This window comes from Pseudophryne corroboree, chromosome 2 (genome assembly GCF_028390025.1).
Source record: "Pseudophryne corroboree isolate aPseCor3 chromosome 2, aPseCor3.hap2, whole genome shotgun sequence".
NCBI classification, from domain to species: domain Eukaryota; kingdom Metazoa; phylum Chordata; class Amphibia; order Anura; family Myobatrachidae; genus Pseudophryne; species Pseudophryne corroboree.
In genome coordinates this window covers 990,383,701-990,407,133 of record NC_086445.1, presented here as the reverse complement: position 1 = coordinate 990,407,133, position 23,433 = coordinate 990,383,701, and the positions used below count along the sequence as shown (strand labels likewise).

Below are 23,433 nucleotides of genomic sequence, written 5' to 3'. Positions count from 1 at the left end.
GAGAGGCAGGTTGTTTTACCCATGGTCTCGCCGTGCCGCCTTCCTCAGTGCCGGCAGAACCCTGGGTCAGTTCCGAGCACAATTCCACATCTTTTTTCCCAAAGTTATAGATCTGCCGCCCGTGTTGTTTCCGCCGAAAATCCTCATCATAACAACGCCAGGCCGACCCTTTGTACTTATGGTACAGCACGTGTATGAGGAATTGATATCGAACAACGTTCATGTGTTCATCCGGGCGGGTCTCTAGGTAACACGCGGCAAAGATCAACATGCATCGAACCCAATTCGGGTAGGAGCGCAAAGCGTCCTCGCTGCCCTGCCCTTTTTTCTTAGCTGAAAGTAAGGCTTTACGATCGTCGCTATTAAGAGCAAAAATATTTACATATTGGCCCTTACGGATCCGGTCCCGGATCCGGGGCCTGAGCCCACGTTGCACTGCCGTGTTGGCGCAGTGAACGGTGTCCGACTCCACCGACACTTGCGAGGCGGAAGAGGTTGAATGCCCTCGCTCGCGGCGTTTGCAACGCTTGACCCGGTGCAAACCGCCATCGGAGGACACTCCCTCCGAGGACGTGGAGGCAAGGGAAGAGTCCGTGCCCCGACGCCTACGCCTATCGCGCTTACCGGTAACCCTACGAGCACTGCTGCCGCTGCTAGAGGAGCGGGACTGCGTACTAGATCCCTCTCCGCTACGGGGGGTAACTGCGCTCCCCTTGGACCAGTCAGGGTACGATGAAGACTCACCAGTACGAGGGGGAACTCCAGCCGTCCCAGCAGCCGCCGTACGACTTGTGGATGCGCCGACTGACTCCATTCCTGGCCCAACGTCCGCGGCTGGGGTGATAAAAGAGACAATGTTCCCCTGTTCCCCTATCGGACCAGCAGCCACCGGGAGTGGGGCAGGCGGGGCGACCGTCGAGCCAGAGGACAGTAGCGGGGTAAGGGATTGCGCAATGCTATCCGCCAAAGAAGCGGTGGATTGTCCCGGTCCCCCGGGAATGGAGGATAGCTAGGGAGCCACCGCCGACACGACAGCGGCACAAATGGCGGACAATACGGTGGCGTCCACCAAGGGTGCAGCCGCCGTTGCAGGCGCTCTAAGATCAGACCCGGCACGCGAGTCGCGCGCCCCACGGGAGGTTTGCAAACCTCCCGTCGGGAGCAAGGACTCGGATGATCCCTCACTGTCAGGTACAACGGCACGTCCGCTCTGCTGCGATACCCCCCGGCCGAACCGCCTGCGCCGCGACCTCCTCCCATCCCGAGCAGTAGCCCCAGGAGGAGAAACCGGAGAGTCGCCAGAACTAGAAAGAGGCAGCTCCACGTCGGACTGAGGGCTATCCGTTGCAGCGACGGAAGCCGACATCCGGACGCGGGGAGGGACAGAACGCTCGCCTCCCGCCGTCGCACTACGGCCCTGTATGAGACCGGTCATGGCTGGCGGCAGTACGAAGCGGCCCACGAGCAGACCCGGAAGGGGCTGGCACCATGGGTCCAGCCACGGCAGGAGAGGCCAGGTGGCCCGTCCCACCGCTGGCGGACGCGGCACGCCCCAGGCCGACAGTCTCTGCAATGGCCACCGCCGGCAGCAGCCCATCCGCAGCCGCAGAGCGGGTGTGTTGCCCCGCCCTGCCACAGGAGGGCGCCTGCCGGCGAGCGTGTCCCCGGGCGCAGTAACAGGCATCATATGAGCCCCCTTAGTCCCCGTGGCAGAAGTGGCACGCGCGCGCTGGCCAGACCCCTGGCGTCTGGCAGCCGCGCGATCCCCCCTCCCTCCTGATGCGCAAATAGAACGTGGCCTGCCCCCCTCGGGTGGGCCGATGCGCAGGGCGGGAGACTGTTCCCGGCCCCACGCGGCCAGCCCGTCCGGCAGCAGCCCCGAGCGGCGGATCCAGGGACGGCAGGACACCGTGACTGGCAGGCCGCCTCAGACGCCCGCGGACCCCCGTCGCTCCGTCCAGCGCCGCAGCCAGCGGCGGTGACGGAGACAGGGACTGATGCCGAAGGTGAGCGCGGGCGGGCACGGGCGCGCGCGGCCGGAGTCTCCAGCACAGCGGGCGCAACGTGTCTACCCCGTGACAGCCGGACACCATCAGAGTCCATAAGCTGTGCGGGGAGCCCTGCGCTGCGCCTTGGTCGGGACATGAGGAGAAAAAGAGGGGAGGAGGGGAGGCTGCAAAATTAAGGATAGAAATAGGTAGGAGAAGGTAGGATAAAGGGAAAGCAGAGAGAGGATAGAAGATAATATGGGGAGAAAGAAGGAATAAAGTGATTGGAAAAAGGAAATAGTTTGAGTAATATAAGTGATAATAAAAGGGGTTACTTAGCAGTTCCACGAGAAGAGCTGAAAAGAGGCAGGAAGTATCATGCCAGCAGCCTATATGCATGGCCGGCCAGCCCCTATCCACAATCCAGCCAATCAGCTTCCCGGACCTTCTCTCTACGTTCCTCCCACCACAAAACGTTAACCCCTTCCAAGCCAAAGTGATGCATTGAGAGGAGCTCCGCAAGCCCAGACGGTGCGTTTACGCTGCTCGGTCACATTATGTTCCCTACGCAGTCTAGCAATCACCCTCCTGCCTTTTGTCAGCGGTATGATCCAGGGACGTGCGGTGAGCAAAATGGCTCGGGAGGCACTAGCTAGCACCAGAGCCCGATTTACATGCAATATATGAGCCAAATGGTACATCTGGGCATTATACACAGGTGCAGCACTATATACATGTGGGCATTATACACAGGTGCAGCAGTATAAACTCCTGGAAATTTGCTGAGTTTTGATCAGAGATGTGTGGAAAAGATAAGCTGCCTCACCTGCCATAGACTTTTTACTCCAGAGTTTTGTCTATAAAAATGATTAGAATAATGCAAAGAAGATATTTCTAACATATTCGTTGTATTTTTCATATACTTTATACAGTAAAAACTCCGGTACAAACGTAAATATAACAGTAAAGGTTCTGCATCACCTGCCTCACCCCACCGCACGTCACTGGTATGATCCCAGCAAGGCACCTGCAGCTTGGATGTAGCTTTGTGGATCAGAGCGCTAATATCCACTCGTTATACAAACTGATTCTAGATCAATAATGAAGAAAAACAAAGAAACACATCATTATATTTTCCACTTTGGGAAAGATGCTGATGTTCCGAGCTCAGTGCAGCCGGCACAGCCTTAGCAATAGCTCCTGATTAATAGATAATTGGTTATCATGTTGTGAGCATATCCTGGAGCTTACTTATTAAATGTTACACAAAACAACATCATCTTCCTATTAGCTCCCAGTTTATGATGACCGCGTCTCTCTTGAGCAGACTGCCTGCTTTACCTCTTACAGAAACATGTTCTATTTAGGGGTTCGCCCAGTACCTCTGAGGATCACCCTGCGCTGTGTACCGATGCACTTCATTAGTAACTGTGCGCCGAGGCAAACCGTGCATCAATGCAAGGGGTGCAAGTACATTTATTATTTCTGCATGCAGGGTAAATAGCGGCTGCTTTTGCATGTAGCTTACTAATGCTGGACAGCTTTATTTCTACACTGCAATACTGATTAGAGTTAGGACATGCCCCACGCAAATCTAAAGCTCTCTGCACATTTTGGGCGCTGAGTCGGACGTTAAGTGACTGCATTTGCGGGAAATCAGCGGATGCCCGATTTACTGCCTTAGGCTAACGCAAGTATCTGTGGCAGGGTAAGCTGGGATGTGTAGTTCCCCAGCAGCTGGAGGCATGTGGAATACCCCTGCGCTACAGTCTCTAGCAAATGGGTCAAGGGAGGAAAGGGACTTTGTACAGCCCCGCGTCATCATCTTGCCTACCACTGCTTCAAAACCATTAAATGGGTGACCAAATAACCAAATATGGGTGGTGCACCAGTTATGTCGGTGTATCTGAATACATGTGATCAGGGCTGAGAGCTATATAATCTCATTCCCCTCTCATGTTTAACTTCTCCATGTCCAAAATGCTACAATAAGAAACATGCTAAGAGGGATGCGGTCATGTGACCAGCGCTCGGGATCCCGACGGTCATTATGCCAATGCCGGAATCCCGAGTGATCACAATGACGCACGCCGGAATGCCGACACACAGAGTCTATTCCCACTCTTCCATGGAGTGGGAATAGAACCTGTGGCAAGCGCAGTGCGCCAACGAGCCCGCAAGAGGCCGGGATCCCACGGTCGGTATGTTGACCTGTCATCTACCAGACACTAGACTGTCCATCTTCATAGTGATAAAACAGGATAGAGGCACAAGTCCTGATCCAATAACTTCACATGGCCAGGAATATATAAGACAAGATGGAAGACTGAACATTATCTGCTCCAGACAGTGTACACCTGACTGTACATTATGTATTGAAGGGTTCCCATCCCATGGAATTGGTTGTTACAGCCCAGTTATGGTCAGCACTTGGAGAGAAGGTCTGATTTCCGGTTTGATGGACCTAGCGCACGTGACCCTTGATTTGCTTATTTGGGCATGGTTACCCAGGTTCCGGTATGAGTGGTCGACCATGTTATGGTCGACAGTCATTAGGTCGACCACTATTGGTCGACATTGACATGGTCGACATGGACACATGGCCAACACATGAAAGGTCGACACATGAAAAGGTCGACATGAGTTTTGTAACTTTTTTTGGTGTCGTTTTTTGCGTAAAGTGACTGGGAACCCCAATTAGTGCACCGCGTCCCCTTGCATGGCTCGCTTCGCTCGCCATGCTTCGGGCATGGTGCCTTCGCTCCGCTACCGCTTTGCTCGGCACAGATTACCGTTCCAATCGTAGTCCACGTGGATCGTAAAGTATGGAAAAGTTCCCCAAAAGAAAAAAAGTTAAAAAACTCATGTCAACCTTTTCACGTGTCGACCATTTTCATGTGTCGACCATGTGTCCATGTCGACCATGTCAATGTCGACCAATACTGGTCGACCTAATGACTGTCGACCATAACATGGTCGACCACGTGAACGGATACCGGTTATCCATAGCTCTTAAAAGGCTAATAAAAATAAAAGGCAGTACCATATTCTGTGTGCCATTATTATAATTGCTATTATAGCGTGTGAGGGATGGAGCAGCAGACAGTTTCCCTGTCTAATGCCATGAAATACAACTCTATTTTTTGGGGGCACTCTTTAGAATAAATGTAAAACTTAAAACTCAACTTAGATTGTGACTTCAAACGGACTTACAAAGACATAACAACATGTAACATACAATAATAAATTCACACAGATGAAACCGTGTATAGTAGTGTCTCTCCTATCCTTCACTTATAAATCATATTGTAAAGTTTTAAAATATCTTGTTAAGTTTTAAATTTATTCTAAAGAGTGCCCCTTTCTTCTTCCTATAACTTTAAGTGCTCATTACAACCCTCGGGAGCACCGTCGGTCCTCCAATATCTAACATACAAATGGTTCTACATGCCATGAAACCAAAGGAGATATCCGCTGATTTATTATTTAAATTCCGTCCCCTATATGCAATAGGTGGCGATTATTCAGCTGAATTGGTTTTGTCAAATTTAATTTCTGTATAGCTAAGAAAGGGGTATAACAGCTCAAACTGTCTCTTCAAACTCAATCAATACATATCGGCCTTCATTCCGAGTTTATCGCTTGCTAGCTGTTTTTAGCAGCCGTGCAAACGCATAGTCGCCGCCCCCGGGGTAGTGTAATTTCGCTTTGCAAGTGTGCGAACGCCTGTGCAGCCGAGCTCTGCAAAAAACATTTTGTGCAGTTTCAGAGTAGGTCTGAACTTACTCAGTCCTTGCGATCACTTCAGTGTTTTCGGTGCCAGAATTGACGTCACACACCCGCGGTGCATACGCATGCGCAGTAGAGACCTGATCGCAGCGCAGCGAAAATCGGCAGCGTGCGATCAACTCGGAATGACCCCCATCATGCTCACAAGTAGATAGGTTAGAAACAACTGAAGAAAGATACAAAAAAAAACAATAACTGGAAATGTATCATTTCGGTAATCTAATAAAAAAATAAAAAAAGTAATTCCCTTTTAATACTTGAAAGACTTTCATTTAGCTCTCCTTTATCCAAAATAAATAATCTTTAATGCCATAGCTTTAACCTTCCCAACTAACAATGTCTGTTTAAATACAGAGCGTATGTTAGGTGAGATTACTGCAGAAAGAAAACCTTTTGATGTTAGCTCCCTGCTTCGGTATGGTTCAGTGAAGGCGGAGGCCAGGTTATCTATACAGGGGCTTATGGGTAAAAGAACATTTCATCCTTTAATTCCACCGAAAATGTGGCTGGGGTCGTACAGTACGACAGGGGTTAGACAAGAAAGCAACGATACTTATTAAAGAGATGGGCAAAGAGAAATAAAATGTGAAAGGTTACTGGGAAGGAGCGGGATGCAGGACTGCTTTGTTTGTGAATATTGCAGTGTTCTCAAATCGCACAACACCTTTTGAAATATTAGACTGGCAGGCTGGATGTGTCTCCTCTCACAGAGGTCACACACGTATTTTGTTACTGTTTCATGACAACTAACTTTGTTTTAAAACACAGAAAATCTGCCTGTGTGTTCAAAATTAAATGTAATGTTAGTGAGCAGCTCTCCATTTCATGCCTCAGATGGGCAAGTGTCCCCTTCCCCCAAAGTGTACCCACATCACCGGTAATTAGAGTTGGTGCTCACACACCAGGGACAAGCCCATAAAGAGACTGATTCTGAAACTTGCACACGGCCCTCCAGTCCTTGCCTTATAGGCAATGGCGGCACTGGGGTCAGTGACATCTGCAGTTCCAAAAGGGGGTGTGGCCTTGCAAGAAGGTTGCAGTTACTTCAGTCTGAGGGTGTGGCCTCGTGGAAAGACCCCCCCCCCATTACAAAATTCCAGGGCGTGCTCAGCATTCCCCGAGATCCTGGGCTGCCCCAAGAGACTCTGGGGAAATGTACTTAGCCTTGGACAGTGATAAAGTGGTGAGAGATAAAGTACAAGACTATCCGCTCCTATCTGCCATGATACAGGCTGTGTTTGAAGAATGACAGGAGCTGATTGGTTGGTAGTTTATCTCTCTCCAAGGCTTAGTACATCTGTACTTCTGACTGCACTGCCGGCTCCTACTTAGTGAAGGGAACCGGGTGCTAGACGATAATGTCACAGTGCAGCATGTGGCTCCTGGCACTGCGGAGGAGCCGGTATTTCACTATCACCCTCTAGACCAAACATGAATAGGGGCGGGCATATTTCAAGATGCTTACAACTCTGCCTACAGTAGTACCCACATGGGGCCATGTAATTTGGCTACAGTAGGCCTCATGATAAAGGCTATTACTAAAACACATCCAGACAGAGAGCTAACTTACCCGGGAGCCACCCCCAGGATCTCCCATTAGCATGCCTTCCAAATACTGCTCCCATTCAATGCCTTTCTCACACAAGCAGGCAAACTATGGCAGTTGCTCGGTCATTCCAGTATTTGGAAGGCATGCTGTTCCTTGTAGTGCTAATGGGAGACCCTGGGGGTGGCTCCCGGGTAAGTTAGCTCTCTGTCTGGATGTGTTTTAGTAATAGCCTTTATCATGAGGCCTTACTGTAGACAAATTACATGGCCCTATGTGGGCACTGCTATTATGTAGTGTTAGGATTGCTGATATCGGAGAAGCCGTGAAGAACATGCGTTTGCAAACATGTGTTATCAATTCTCTGAATTTCTATTACCAGATAGGTTCAGGTATGGTTACAGGTAATTTTAGTGTGCTGGGGGTATATCCAGGAAGGGGGGGGGGGGGAAGCACCCCCCCTCTCTGTCTGCTGTTTGTCTGTGACCCCTCCCCCTTTCTAGCACCTGATATATAATTATCTCCAGGAATGACCGAGCAACTGTCATTGTTCGTCAACAATGCCTACAGTGGAAGATGGGCTGCACTTAATATCCCGGCTGTCGGTTTACCGGCGCTCAGCATACCGTCGCCGGGATCCCAACCTCCGGGATACCGACACGTGTAAATAGCGTGGTACGCGTAGTGCGCCACCGTGCCCGCAAGGGGCTCTTTTGCGCTTGGCCCGCTGCCGGCATTCCGGCGCCCGGCATCCCGCGGTCGGGATTCTGACCGCCGGGGTGACGGGCACCGGTATATCGATACCAACCCGTGGAAGATATACACTTATTTTTATGCATGAAGTATTGAAACATTTATGCACGATTTACAGGTAACTCAGAATCAAGCCCTAAGTATGTGCAAGGGGGCATCGCAGCGGCATTGGGGGGGGGGGGGGGGGGGGGGGTCCGGACAACACTGGCGTGCTTACACCGTTTGCGGGGCGGGCCGCTGCTACCCAAAACATGGTGGTAAGCCATCCGCCTTCATAGCTAGGATTGATAGGCAGAGGGCTACCCCAAAGCCGCCGCAGGATGCTTTCGCATGTTTGTGTGTGTGTGTGTGTGTGGGGGGGGTAGATAGGGCCCGGCATGCGGGACGGACTTGCCCTGTGCATGTCAGTATAATGGATTGTAGATGTGCAATTTTTCGTACATCTACAATCCACGCTTAATATGGCCCACAGTTCTGTTGTACAAATATGAGTTCTTGCACACTTGTAATCACAGATAAAACACACGTGTGTAAAAGCTCCTGATGGGGAGAAATCAGGGACACGTGTTCCCTCACTGCCTGTGTGCAGAGCTGTAGCATCTTGTCCTGTGTGTACGCTTGGATTGCACATTTGCACATTCTCTGTACTAGGTGCAAAGATTATGTATGGAAGCAGACAGTTACACTTACGTCTGTATAGCCCGTACTTCGCTTATGTGACAACAGAGCCCCGTTACGTGTCCCCTGATCGGCTATAGCTTTCCCATGCACTTACTACTTGTCTATCCTTCTACTTACATTGCAACGTGCAAAGTTGGAGAACATTGCTGCTCAGCCTGCGCAGACCATGTGATTTTTAAGCATCCTTGACCCTTACCCACTAATACACATAAGTGGAGAGTTTTCTTAAAGTCTGGAGAGATAAATTTGTTTTTTTTTACAAAAATGATATCGCTTTTATCTAGCAACCGATATTAGCCAGAGCTTCCACAATAGTCATGGGTATTAATCCTGTCTGGCAAACCAAGTCCACAGTGTAGCATTAACCAGGACTCTGAAAACCCCTTCTCCATTAGTTGGCAGTCTCGGTTCAACCCTTTCAACTCTCCCCCGCTACTTAGTTGCCCAACTCCCAGTGTTTGCGGGAAACGCACACCTACATAGGGAGAACATACAAACTCCACACAGAGTGGGCCGGGTTGACGTCCCAGTGTTGTGAAGTAATAAAGCTGTTAGCTGCAATAACATGCTGTCCTGATTATCGATACTTCCGATAATTGGACACCTGGATAGATGAGTTTGGTACTATATTTAGTCGACATTCATAATGTTGACATTCTGTCTTTTGGCATGAGAATGTCGATAACTGTTGAAATGTTGGCATGATTAGAATGTCATCATAAACGTTCCTGGTGGTCCAGTGGTGACTTACCTAGTTCGGCGGCTCCAGCCAGGAGCGGTTCTTGGTGCGGGCAAGCAGTACCTGCGCCCGAGGCGCTATTGCCTGGGGGCACGGCCACAGTCACCCTGCAGGCGCCCACCACCTACCCGCACCCCTCTCCCCAGCTGCAGCAGACGCCGTGGGCTGCACGGGCGTCCGCTACAGCCGGCGCACCTGTCAGACGCTAGTGCTCATTATTGACCTCTAGTGTCAAATGCGGCGCTGCTATGGGAGAGACGTCATGACGTCTCTCCCATAGAGAGTAGCTGCGTGCGGCCAGATGGAGCAGCAGCAGCGGTCGGGAAGCAGGAGCGGGGCTGGTGAGTATTGGTGGGGTTTTTTGTGTGTGTTTGTAAGTGGCTACTAAGGGGCACAGCAACAGGGGGCACAGCGACGGGGCACAACTAAAGGGGCAAATCTACTGGGGGCATAGCTATAGGGGACAAAACTATTGGGGCAAATCTACTGGGGGCATAGCTACAGGGGGCAAATCTACTGAGGGCATAGCTACAGGGGGCAATTCAACTGGGGGCAAAGCTACAGTGGGCACAACTACTGGGGGCATATATGTGGCCACACCCCTCCCCTATGAAGCCACGTCCCTATTTTTTGGTACGCGCCTTCTGTGCACACTGTTTTACCACTGGGGTGGGGGGCGCCAGTGGAAACTTTCGCACTGGGCACCACAAGGTGCAGAAACGGCCCTGGCTCCAGTGGTGCCCTTGGGCCCAGCAGTCAGCTGCCGGTAACTTCCGGTTGATCCACTGGTGCTTCCGGCAGTGAGTATCGCTAACTCTACCCCTAGTGCCTAACCTTAACCTCCGCTCGTGCAGTCTAACCCTCTCCTCCCATAGCCTAACACAAACCTTCCGCTGCTGCAGCCTAACCCTAACCCTTTGCTGCCGCAGCCTAACCCTGACCCTCCAGTCCATGCTGACTGTCCATATCTTCACTGCCAATAACATATCCGTTGACTCTGCGATGTCTACGTTCTAAATGTGGGTATAATGACTGCATTCCTACCAAGCTGTGTATGTATGTTCCTTGTTCTGTCATTTTACTATACAGTTTGGTTTATTTGCGACAACACGCCATACATGAAATCTTTTTTTTTTAAATTCCGTTTGTGTTCAAATAATTGCCGCATCTAATAATTGACCTTCAGATAATTTGCTCTGTACTTATTATCATCTGGTCTTAGATCCTCTCTGCCAAATAACATCCGCTTGTTATTATTAGACTGTCTTTGCGCTCACTTTATAAAACTGTCTCAATAAAAATATATATATTTTTTTTAAAACACGGAAAACATATAACTGAGAATTCTGCCACCTGAGACACGAGACTCATCTTGCCTCATTTGGTGAAGCGAGGCCTCGGCAGAGTTACTCTTCTCTATTTATATACCGTAAGCTTTTAAACCGGCAGAAATGATAAATGTACTGTATTTCCCTTACAGGGCTCCGGCTCTTAGAACTGAACGCTGCACTCGCAGACCTTTATACAGTGTGCAGCAATTACATCTGACCTTTCACAGATCAACATAACCTTTTCCATTTGTTTTTAAAAATTGATCCGCATTAAGGTTTTTATATTGAGCAGAGAAGTGATATAAGAGACGGGTGAACTGTGCTCTTTCATTGGTCCGTTACAGGAGGAACAGGAGGATGAGAGGCGCTGAATTAATAGATGACATAGACTGTAGCCTGGTTTTTTTTAAAACAAATAAAAGGATCTCTGATGTATTAAACGCGTTTCCTATTTTTAAAAGGATTGTGCAGAAAACATAACCGTATGATTTCAGTGGCGGATACAGATGCATTCTTTTTATTTATTTCTCCGTCGGATATAGTGTTTCATTACTATTCCCTCTACCACGCAGCCCCTTGTAGTTTATTTCCTAACATTTACAGAATTTCAGTTCATTAATATGTGTGCACTGAAATATTATGACGAATGGGTTGGCGTTGAGGACAGACTACAAATGATGACTAGACCCTTACATATACTTACCTACCATTATTTTCACACCTCTGGCGGTCCACTGTGGGGGCGGGGCAAATTGCACGCTGTTAATACTGCCCCCAGCTGCACAGTGCAGGGAACTAATGCATCACGCAAAGGGTGTTGGTGCCAGGATTTGAGAAGGAGGGATTGCAACGGATAAACAAAGTACAGGAGGGAGACATTATTCAAAAGAAAATAAGTATTAAAATACGAGGACACATGTGAAACTGGAGGAAGATAGGTTCACGGAAACTTGAAGTTATATTACTTTACAGAAAGGGTAGTGGATAGGTGGAATAGCCTCCCATCAGAGGTGGTAGCAGCTAAGACAGTACAGCAATTTAAACATGCATGGGATAGACATATGAATATCCTTACAAAGAATGTAGGATGAAATAGGGTTGGGGTTACCAAAAGGTATTAAAGTTATGCTGTATTTAATTTGTAAACATTTTATAACATCTCTTTCACTCTGATGGCATACGTCATAGCCAACTCCGATGGCATAGCCAATAAGGTCACCGGCCAACTTAGCTCTCGGGGGTCTATTTACTAAGCCTTAGATGGAGACAAAGATAAAGTACCAGCCAATCCGTTCCTAACTGACATGTCACAGGCTGGGTTTGAAAGAAGACAGGAGCAGATTGGCTGGTACTTTATCTCCGTTGACTTTATCTCCATACAAGGCTTGGTACATAGACCCCTCAGTCAGGAACAGTTAAAATACGGACATATTTTAATGTCCAATGGGAACTCCCGCCTGAAGATCTGCACTAAGAGCTGCTGTTCAGCGCAACCCTACCCAGTGGACTTTACCTAATAATTTCAGTTTTGACCATTATCATTTCCAGATTACAGTTTGACACAGAACAATGGAACCTGTGCAATAGACGGGATGTAGTCAGGTGACCGGCGGACGGGATCCCGGCGGTCAGCATACCGAATCCGGGATCCCGGCCGCCAAGATGTTGACAGAGGGCCCAGGCTATTCCCACTCATGGGTGTCCACAACATTGCGTTCGTCCCCCTGCCGGCATCCTGGCAGCCGGTATCCTGACTGCCGCGATCCCGACCGCCGGTCACCCAACCCCAAAATACTTCAATGTGTAGAGTTCATTTGCCTATGAAAACACACGGCAGGCTGCATGTACAGTAATACGCATTATTTATATTAGCATTGTGCGATTCGGTTCTTTAGAAATATGATCCTACTTGAATTTTGCGGATCCAAACCAAAACGAGTCCTGGTTTGGAGTGTCCTACAGTCCGGAATTCGGATTTTGAATCCATATTTCAGGTTTTGGATTGCAAATATGACATGATTTTAGCTAGTGTTATCCATTTGCAGGAAATGCAAAACTTAAAATTTGGATTTGAAATCAGAATTCCAAACCAAAATACTTGAGGATGGGTTTGCAAAACCCAAACACAACAATGAAATTAGAATCAAAACACAAGACTCCACGCACATCTCTAGTTTATATTAGTTTGCAAGCTTTAGTCTTCTCTCTATACTATGATTTGATATGACTTAAAAGTTCTGAGACAAAAGTAGAAGGCAGGGAGAAGAACACTATGGGGGAGACCTGGGCTGGACAGAATGTCGATATTCAAAATGTTGACATGAACATAAGTTCGACATGGTTAAAAAAATGTCACCATGTTCATAATGTTGACACCAGAATGTTGGCAGCAAATATCTGTGTTGTTTTTAGGGTTAGGGTTAGGCTAAAATAAGTTCAGGATGATAGGTCGACAGTCAATAGTCAACACCATATGGTCAACGCGCATTAGGTCAACAGGTAGAGGTTGACATGGTCAAAAGGTTGGCATGGTCAAAATATCAACATGGAAAAGGTCGACAGTGCTTAAGGTCAACAGCTTCAAAAGGTTGACATGACAATGGTTGACAAGTTTTTTTTTCAACTTTTTCATAATTTACCATCCATGTGGACTACGCTCGGGAATAGTAACCTTGCCCGAAGCGTAAAGAGCGAAGGTACAATTTTCCACTAATTTTGCTTACATTCAATCAAACATACAAAATTACACCAAAAAAGCAAAACAAAAACTTGCGTCAACCATTTTTAATTCAACCATTTCCATGTTGACCTTTAAACCCTGTCGACCTTTTCCAGGTTGACCTTTTGACCCTGTCAACCTTCTGCATCTCAACCATATGGTGTTGACCTATTAACTGTAGACCTAATTATAGTCGATCTAATGAACCACACCCAGCTAAAATATGCAAAAAACTGTGCGTTGATATGCTAAATATTGACATTAGAGTTGTGTGCAGACAACCGTGTTTTGGTTTTGCTTTTAGTTTTGGCAGAAAAACCACCCTCAAGTGTTTTGGTTCGGATTCGGTTTTTGGTTGGTTTTGTATTCCTTTAGAGTCTGTAAAAATCGACAAACATAGATTTTAAAAAAATTCAATAAAAGCAGCCAAAATCATATAATTTGGACCTGTTACATCCAATCCAAAACCCAAGTTCATTTTTTAAATCCAAGTTTCGACAACAGACCCGAGGCGGGATTTGGTTCCACTCTTAGAACAAAGTGATTCCGAACTGGGACTCAATTCGACTCGGAACTAGAGATGAGCAGTTCGGTTCCCTGAGAACCGAACCCTACTGAACTTCACTACCTGAGCCTGGATCCGAGACCGGCTCGGGTTTTCCCGCCTGACTCGGAAACCAGAACGAGGCAAAACGTCATCATCCCGCTGTCGGATTCTCGCGGGGTTTGGATTCCAAATAAGGGGCCGCACGTCACCGGTATTTTCACTCCAGCATTGGAGAGTGTAGCGAGAGGACGTGTCTCTCTCCTCAGTGTCTGTGCGGGAGGGAAAGTGGGGTGGCGATACCAGTGCTGTCTTGTGCTGCTCAGTCCAGTGGTACTGCCATATAAATCCAGTCCAGTGGTAATGCCGTATAACTCCAGTGATACTGCCGTATAAGTCCAGTGATACTGCCGTATAAGTCCAGTGGTACTGCCATATAATACCAGTAATACTGTATATGTCCAGTGGCACTGCCGTATAAATCCAGTGGTACTGGCGTATAAATTCAGTCCAGTGGTACTGGCGTATAAATTTAGTGGTACTGCCATATAATTCCAGTGATACTGCCGTATATGTCTAGTGGTACTGCCGTATAAATCCAGTGGTACTGGCATATAAATCCAGTCCAGTGATACTGCCGTATATGTCCAGTAATACTGCCGTATATGTCCAGTGGTACTGCCGTAGATGTCCAGTGGTACTGCCGAATAAATCCAGTCCAGTGGTACTGCTGTAGATGTCACGTGGTACTGCCGTATAAATCCAGTCCAGTTGTACTGCCATATAATTCCAGTGATTCTGCCATATGATACTGCTGTATATGTCCAGTGGTACTGACATATAATTCCAGTGATTCTGCCGTATGTGTCCAGTGGTACTGCTGTATACAGTATGTCCAGTGGTACTGCCATATAATTCCAGTGATACTGCCGTATATGTCCAGTGGTACTGCCGTAGATGTCCAGTGGTACTGCCGTAAAAATCCAGTCCAGTGGTACTGCCGTAGTTGTCCAGTGGTACTGCCGTATAAATCCAGTCCAGTTGTACTGCCATATAATTCCAGTGATTCTGCCATATTTGTCCAGTGATACTGCTGTATATGTCCAGTGGTACTGCCATATAATTCCAGTGATACTGCCGTATAATTTCAGTGATACTGCGGTATAAGTCCAGTGATAGTGCCGTATAATTCCAGTGATACTGCCGTATAATTCCAGTGGTACTGGCGTATAAGTCCAGTGATACTGCCGTATAAATCCAGTCCAGTGGTACTGCAGTATATGTCCAGTGGTACTGCCGTATAAATCCAGTCCAGTGATACTGCCATATATGTCCAGTGGTACTGCCGTAAATGTCCAGTGGTACTGCCGTATAAATCCAGTCCAGTGGTACTGCCGTAGATGTCCAGTGGTACTGCCGTATAAATCCAGTCCAGTGGTACTGCCATATAATTCCAGTGATTCTGCCGTATGTGTCTAGTGATACTGCTGTATATGTCCAGTGGTACTGCCATATAATTCCAGTGATACTGCCGTATAAGTCCAGTGGTGCTGCCATATAATTCCAGTGATTCTGCCGTATGTGTCCAGTGATACTGCTGTATACAGTATGTCCAGTGGTACTGCCATATAATTCCAGTGATACTGCCATATGTCCAGTGGTACTGCCATATAATTCCAGTGATACTGCCATATAATTTCAGTGATACTGCGGTATAAGTCCAGTGATACTGCTGTATAATTCCAGTGGTACTGCCGTATAATTCCAGTGGTACTGCCGTATAATTCCAGTGGTACTGGCGTATAATTCCAGTGGTACTGGCGTATAAGTCCAGTGATACTGCAGTATATGTCCAGTGGTACTGCTGTATAAATCCAGTCCAGTGATACTGCCATATATGTCCAGTGGTACTGCCGTATAAATCCAGTAGTACTGGCGTATAAATCCAGTCCAGTGGTACTGCCGTATAAGTCCAGTCCAGTGGTGCTGCCATATAAATTCAGTGGTGCTGTCCTGTGCTGTATATTATTTACTCCAAATAAAGGGGTTATTAATATTTAATCCAAATAATTTTACAGGGTTTGCCCTGTGTGGTGTAGAGGTACGCTCTCCTTTGCTGCATTTTGTTATATAACTCCAGAAAAATAATGTAGAACAAAAATTTGGAGGATAAAATAGGGAAAGATCAAGAACCACTTCCTCCTAGTGCTGCTGCTGCTGCTGCCGCTGCTGTTGTTGCTGCTGGGAGTCGATCGTCATCCAAGAGGGGAAGTCGGAAGACCACTTGTACTACAACTAAGCAAATGACTGTCCAACAGTCCTTTGCGAGGAAGATGAAATATCACAGCAGTCATCCTGTTGCAAGGCGGATAACTGAGGCCTTGACAGCTATGTTGGTGTTAGACGTGTTTCCGGTATCCGCCATTAGTGCAGTGGGACTGCAGTGCCAACCCTAGATGGGTCAGGTGTTTGTGCCGCACACTTGTGTCGCTTAGCTTAGTCATACAGGTACCTTATTGCACCTCTTTTGCTTCTTTGCATGATGTTCTGTTTGGGGACTATTTTTTTTTAAGTGCCATACTGTCTGCCAGTGCCGTGCCACTCCTAGATGGGCCAGGTGTTTGTGCCGCACACTTGTGTCACTTAGCTTAATCATACAGCTACCTCGGTGCAACCTTTTGGCCTAAAAACAATATTGTGAGGTGTGAGGTGTTCAGAATAGACTGGAAATGAGTGGAAATGAATGTCATTGAGGTTAATAATACCGTAGGATCAAAATTACCTCCAAATTCTGTGATTTTAACTGTTTTTATGTTTTTTTCAAAAATCATCCAGATTCAAAACCAAAACCCGAAAAGGTGGTTTTGGCAAAACCAATCCAGATCCAAAACACGAGCATGGAACCAGAACCAAAACCAAAACACGAAAAGTGCCTGCCGCACATCTCTACTCGGGTGTGTTAGTATTTCAGGAAAACTGAACCGCACATCTTTAATTGACATCAAGAACATTTGTGTATGCTTGCATATTGCTTGCTGACCTAATGCCCATGTCAACATTTTCGTGTCAACATTCTGAATGTTGACTTTTCATACCACACCCTAACAGCAACAGCAAGCAACCAATCATTTCAAAGAATATACTAGATACATGATAGCTAGAAGCTAATTGGTTGTTATAGGCGACACCATTTGTAATCTTTTTTTAAAGTTTTATAAATCTCCCCCTAAGATAGGGGTGGGCAACATGCGGCCCGCGGGCCGCGACCGATCCTGCCTGGCCCGCTGTGCCCCATCAGAGTGCAATGACAAGCGGCCCGACAGGCTGAGCCCCTTGTCATTGCGCTACACTGCTCACAGACACGGTGCCGCTGAGGAAATCCCGGTCACGTCACAGGGTCACAAGTGAACTGGAGCGGCGGGCAGCGAGTGGGAGCAGGCCACAGCAGCAGTGACTCCAGCCAGCAGCAGCGCGGGTCATCGGACCGCGTTGATCGTCTGCCAGTGTGAAAAACAGGTAAACCCCCTGTCCAGCCAGCCCCTGGATCACTGCTTAAGCTGATGTGTAAAAACGGGGACGCTGTCTGCTGTAATGTGTAAAAAGGGGGATGCTGTCTGCCGTAATGTGTAAAAAAGGGGACGCTGTCTGCCTTAATGTGTAAAAAGGGGGACGCTGTCTGCCGTAATGTGTAAAATGGGGGACGCTGTCTGCCGTAATGTGTAAAAAGCGGACGCTGTCTGCCGTAATGTGTAAAAAGGGGGACGCTGTCTGTCGTAATGTGTAAAAAGGGGGACACTGTCTGCCGTAATGTGTAAACAGGGGACGCTGTTTGCCGTAATGTGTAAAAAGGGGGACACTGTCTGCCGTAATGTGTAAAAAGCGGACGCTGTCTGCTGTAATGTGTAAAAAGGGGGACGCTGTCTGTCGTAATGTGTAAAAAGGGCACGCTGTCTGCCTTAATGTGTAAAAAAGGGCACGCTGTCTGCCTTAATGTGTAAAAAGGGGACGCTGTCTGCCGTAATGTGTAAAAAGCGGACGCTGTCTGCCGTAATGTGTAAAAAGCGGACGCTGTCTGCCATAATGTGTAAAAAGGGGGACGCTGTCTGCCGTAATGTGTAAAAAGCGGACGCTGTCTGCCGTAATGTGTAAAAAGAGGACGCTGTCTGCCGTAATGTGTAAAAAGGGGGACGCTGTCTGCGTAATGTGTAAAAAGGGCACGCTGTCTGCCTTAATGTGTAAAAAGGAGACTCTTTTTGAGTATTTTGTGTGTGGCCTTTGAATATTCGCTGGAAGTGTTAAGCGGCCCCCCCAGCTGAAATAATTGCCCACCCCTGCCCTAAGACCTTATTTTGATTCGCATGTAATATAGTAAAAATTCTGGATGCCTACAGTGATCGTAAGTCTTATTCAACTATCCAACACATATATGCATGCCACAACTGCGGCTACGAACACAGATATTTTGTATTATACTCGATCGCCCCATTGCCACCCAATTATGGGTCATTCAGGCATTGCAGAGAAAAGACTGAAATGCTTTGGTGTCTAAGATGCATAATCAGCTTGCGATGCATTCAGATTGCTAAATAAAAATTATATGCGGACTTCTGTGCGTCTTAAACCCTAATTTATTAAGTTGAGTGTAACGTAATCATTTTAGAAATTAATGATTTTGCATGACCGCAAGCAGGTAATTTTCATATGTGTGTGTGTGTGTGTGTGTGTGTGTGTGTGTGTGTGTATGTGTGTGTGTATATATATATATATATATATATATATATATAAAAAACAACATACAGTTCTGCACAGGGGTACATAGATTGTGCATCAGCCGACTTTGTGTCAGTCACCAAGAAAACAAATAAGCACTGATACTCTCAGTATGGGACACACCTTTTATTTATATTATACGGTGTGAATAGGGGGCTGTGTCCGAATTCCTCTCTCCTCCCGAAGTAATTTGCCACAGTCTAATTCGGTTGATATAGTGGTCCCAGACGTAGAGTTAGACGGATGAGCTGGTTTACATTGTAGCCCATAAAAGAAACAAAAGGCCTTTGCATGCAAAAGGAACGGAAAAAAAAATACAAATAAAACATGCATAAACAAATAATAACATGACAATGATATCATAATCACAGCACAAAGAATTTGTCATAATGCAAAAGTAAATACCACAGAAACGATGGAAAAAAACAAGAGATCATAAATATAAATATAAATAAATGCAGTAATTTGTACATGCACAGATCAGAGATCCTAACAGTAGGGTTCAGTGATGTCAGTCAGTCCTACTGGGGGGTCGTTGGGTGTAATTGGGGCAGATTACAGGCAGGAAACTTTAAAGGGACACCCAAATTTACAGACAGAACCACCCAAAAGGAAAAAAAAAATGCGCCATCCCGATCTAAATAAAAAACACCCCCCCGCCCAAAAAAAAAACAAAAAAAAAAAACAAACAAACATAAAAATTGGAAAAATACATTTTATGTTCTAGACTAGTGTTGCTCAAACTTGCTCCTCAAAGACCCATTAGAGTCCAGGAAAATATCCATGCTTGATATTAGCCCAGATAGTTAAATCAAATTGACTAAGGTACTAATGAAATCACCTCTGCTCAAGCATGGATATCCTTAAAACAAGGCCTGTTAGAGGACTTTAAGTACTGAATTTAGGAAATGTTGTTCTAGACAATTTCCATGTAGTTTGGCCATGTTGAATGCACTACAGGCATCACACACAGGAGATGTAAACTAATGGTTCGGTTGTAGGTGGTCATTCCGAGTTGTTCGCTTGCTAGTTGCTTTTAGCAGCATTGCACACGCTAGGCCGCCGCCCTCTGGGAGTGTATCTTAGCTTAGCAGAATAGCGAATGAAAGATTAGCAGAATTGCTACTAAATATTTTCTTGCAGTTTCTGAGTAGCTCCAGACCTACTCCTAGACTGCGATCAGCTCAGTCCGTTTAGTTCCTGGTTTGACGTCACAAACACGCCCTGCGTTCGGCCAGCCACTCCCCCGTTTCTCCAGACACTCCCGCGTTTTTACCTGGCACGCCTGTGTTTTTTAGCACACTCCCGGAAAACGCTCAGTTACCTCCCAGAAACGCCCCTTTTCTGTCAATCACTCACCGATCAGCAGTGCGACTGAAAAGCGCCGCACAGACAACAGCAAAACTGCTAAGTTTTTAGTTAAATAACTAAGCGCATGCGTGCTGCGTACCATGCGCATGCAGCAACAAATCGCAGCATAGCGAAAATCGGCAACGAGCGAACAACTCGGAATGACCACCGTAATGTGTTCTTTGCTGATGCCCATATAGCTGTTCACTTCAGCATATCAACAGAACATAAAGTAGACCACAGTGGTAAATGTATTCTGCAGGTCCATGTAAACAATTCAGATAATGCAAAGAACAGGCTTCAGGTCCACTTTAAGGCCATAGAAAAAAAATTTATTTAGTGCATTTATCCTACAGTATTTTTGACTAACGTAAGAGCTATTCACTATAAGTTATTCGCGGCTAAACCCTGTCTATTTGGGCACTTACAAAGTAATGGATGCCTGATCAGAGCAACAGATGAATTGCTCTGATGGGCCACCATTACTATGGGTGCCCAAAAAAACATTTGGCTCGCCCCCCATGTCTATACACTAAATGCAGCTATATTTCCATAGCTGCAAACTTGTAAGAAGTTGATACTATCTCCAATAAAGTTGACAGTTTCAGTGCCCATGTGACACACACGTGGCGGAGGCGGCCATTTTATGTGCTGAATTTATATTTATACAAACGCATTAAAAAGTCTATTAACAGCATTTGTTCGCTATAAAAGGATCCCACGGCTACTGCAACAACACCTGACCTCTGAATACCTGTATCTCAATGAAGTCACTGGTGAAAATCTTAGAGATGAGCGGGTTCAGATTTACTCGGTTCTAAACGCCAGAATTATTGCAAGTTCTTTTTTTCTGGATTTTTCTTATTGGCTAACTAAAACACGTGACGTCCGTGAGCCAATAAGGAGGTTTGAGTAAATTCGAGTAAAACCGAAGCAGCTCATCTCTAGAAAATATAGGCCGCATGTTGATGAATATTAGTTCTGTGCATAAACAATCCAGTCACTGATCGTAGGGCACAGGTCCTCTCTAACTGTGAGACATTACCTCACTATGGGCGGGATGTACTAAAGGGAAATTGCGACCAAACCCCCGAAAACTACAGTTTTCACACTTTGGCTGCATTTCCCATATGTATAAAGGGGTGTGGATCATAGGGTCGACCACACTTAGGTTGACCATTATTGGACGACAGTAAGTAGGTCGACATGGTCTCTAGGTCGACATGTACAAGGTCAACATGACAGAAGTTCGACTAGTTTTTTTATTTTTTTGGTGTCGTTTTCTCCGTAAAGTGACCGGGAACCCCAATTAATGCACCGTCATTCCCAGCTGTAGTCCACGTGGATTCGAAAGTATGAAAAAGTAAAAAAGAAAAGATAAAACATTGTGAAAAACTCATGTCGACCTTCTATCATGTCGACTCAGAACATGTCGACCTAGAGACCATGTCAACCTAGAAACCATGTCGACCTACTAACTGTCGACCAATAGTGGTCGACCTAGACATTGTCGACCTAAGTGTGGTCGACCTAGAGACCGGATACCGTATAAAGCACTGGAACGTGATGCATTAAGCTGGCATTAGCCTACAGAAGACTAAGGGGGACATTTATTAAGCAGTGATAAGAGCGGGGAAGTCAGCCAGTGGAGAAGTTGCCCCATCAACCAATCAGCGCTGAAGTAACATCTATAATTTGCATACTATAAAATGATACAGAGCTGCTGATTGGTTGATGGGGCAACTTCTCCACTGGCTCACTTCACCGCTCTTATCACTGCTTAGTAAATGTCTCCCTATATCGGATACCTCCTAGCACCCCCACTCATCTGCATGTGCAGAGGGACTCCTGGGGCCGAAAACCGGAAGTCCCGACATCACAAAGGACAGCACTTATCAGGAGAAATGTTCTTTGCGAAACTAATGGCGTATGTTAGTACATATGTGATCAGTATCTATGTGGTAAGTGCGGGATGTACTGCATTGTGGAAGCTATGCTTAGTACATCATACTTTCCTACCCTCCCGTAACGGCTAAGAGGCGGAGCCATGATGACAAGATTGTGCCACCACGCCCCCAATCAGCCCACCTTCCCACCGGCCATGCCCCCTATTCACCGACCAGACTGGGGGTTACCTAGTAGGCATTTATGTAGTACATCCTTAAAGAAGAGAAGGCTAACTTGCGCCTTAGTTGCAGCCCTGGACTAAAACTCTCAAGAGCACCACTTCTTGATAAACATACATATACACAAGAAAAAATAGAGTAGTCCACAAGCGCTACTAGATGTAGAGCAATCCAGATGTACAGTCTTCCCAAACACACGCCTCTATTAGGGTTAAGAATTCCTCAGAACATCAAGGTTTCTCCTTCGTATATAGGTTCGCACCTCAAAACTGACCTCCACACCATGCGGGATGTACATCAAAAGGTTTCTTTATATCATCATTCGCCTCACTTCTTGTAATTTCAACTGGTCATCATCCTAGCCCATATAAAAGACACTCACCTCCAGTAATAGCCCTATGTTCCTTGAAAGGTTTCTTTGCTCTGCGTCGCCCCCTCTGGCTCTGTTGTGAATTCTTATATTATCCACCACAGCCGATGAGTAGGATAGACACGGGCAGTCCAACACCGGATGTATAACACAAAAATGGTTCTCCACATATATACCATATTTACAGTTTATCCTCTCTGTAAACTGTAAATATGGTATATATGTGGATTAAATAACGAAAGAACCTGATTGGCTGGTGTTACCCCAGGAAATGGATAGTGGGTATAAAAGGCCGGACAGGTTTGTTCTGAGATATACCCTGAGGAAGGATGATAGATCCGAAACGCGTTGGTACTTCTTTTTTGATTTAGACCTAGGTCTGTAAGTTGTTCTCTTTGCTGCATTTTATCCCCATTTTGGAGACTTATGAAGTGATTTTTTATGCAACTCCTAGGGGGTATATGGTAGAACAAACTTTAGACCAGAGGATCTATTCACCACTTTGTTTTATTGTTTTTAATTTGTTTATATTGTATTTTGAATAAATCCCTGCTTTTTTGGACATACGTACACCTCCGTTTTTGTGTTATACATCCGGTGTTGGACTGCCCGTGTCTATCCTACTCATCGGCTGTGGTAGATAATATAAGAATTCACAACAGAGCCAGAGGGGGCGACGCAGAGCAAAGAAACCTTTCAAGGAACATAGGACTATTACTGGAGGTGA

General features: G+C 46.5%; 1 protein-coding gene across 9 annotated transcripts in view; it reads right to left on the bottom strand.

Annotated features, from left to right (window-relative positions):
- The window catches only part of GRIK1 (glutamate ionotropic receptor kainate type subunit 1), a 630,706-nt gene that overhangs the window by 34,905 nt on the left and 572,368 nt on the right, over positions 1 to 23,433 (bottom strand). For 2 of the 9 annotated variants that reach the window (XM_063956422.1, XM_063956425.1), the window contains one exon: positions 18,984 to 19,145. The exons of the other annotated variants lie outside the window; for them this stretch is intronic. In XM_063956422.1, coding sequence (XP_063812492.1) covers positions 18,996 to 19,145 — 150 coding nt within the window. In that variant the 3' untranslated portion in view covers positions 18,984 to 18,995. The remainder of the gene's footprint in view (positions 1 to 18,983; positions 19,146 to 23,433) is intronic. 9 annotated transcript variants of the gene reach the window in all.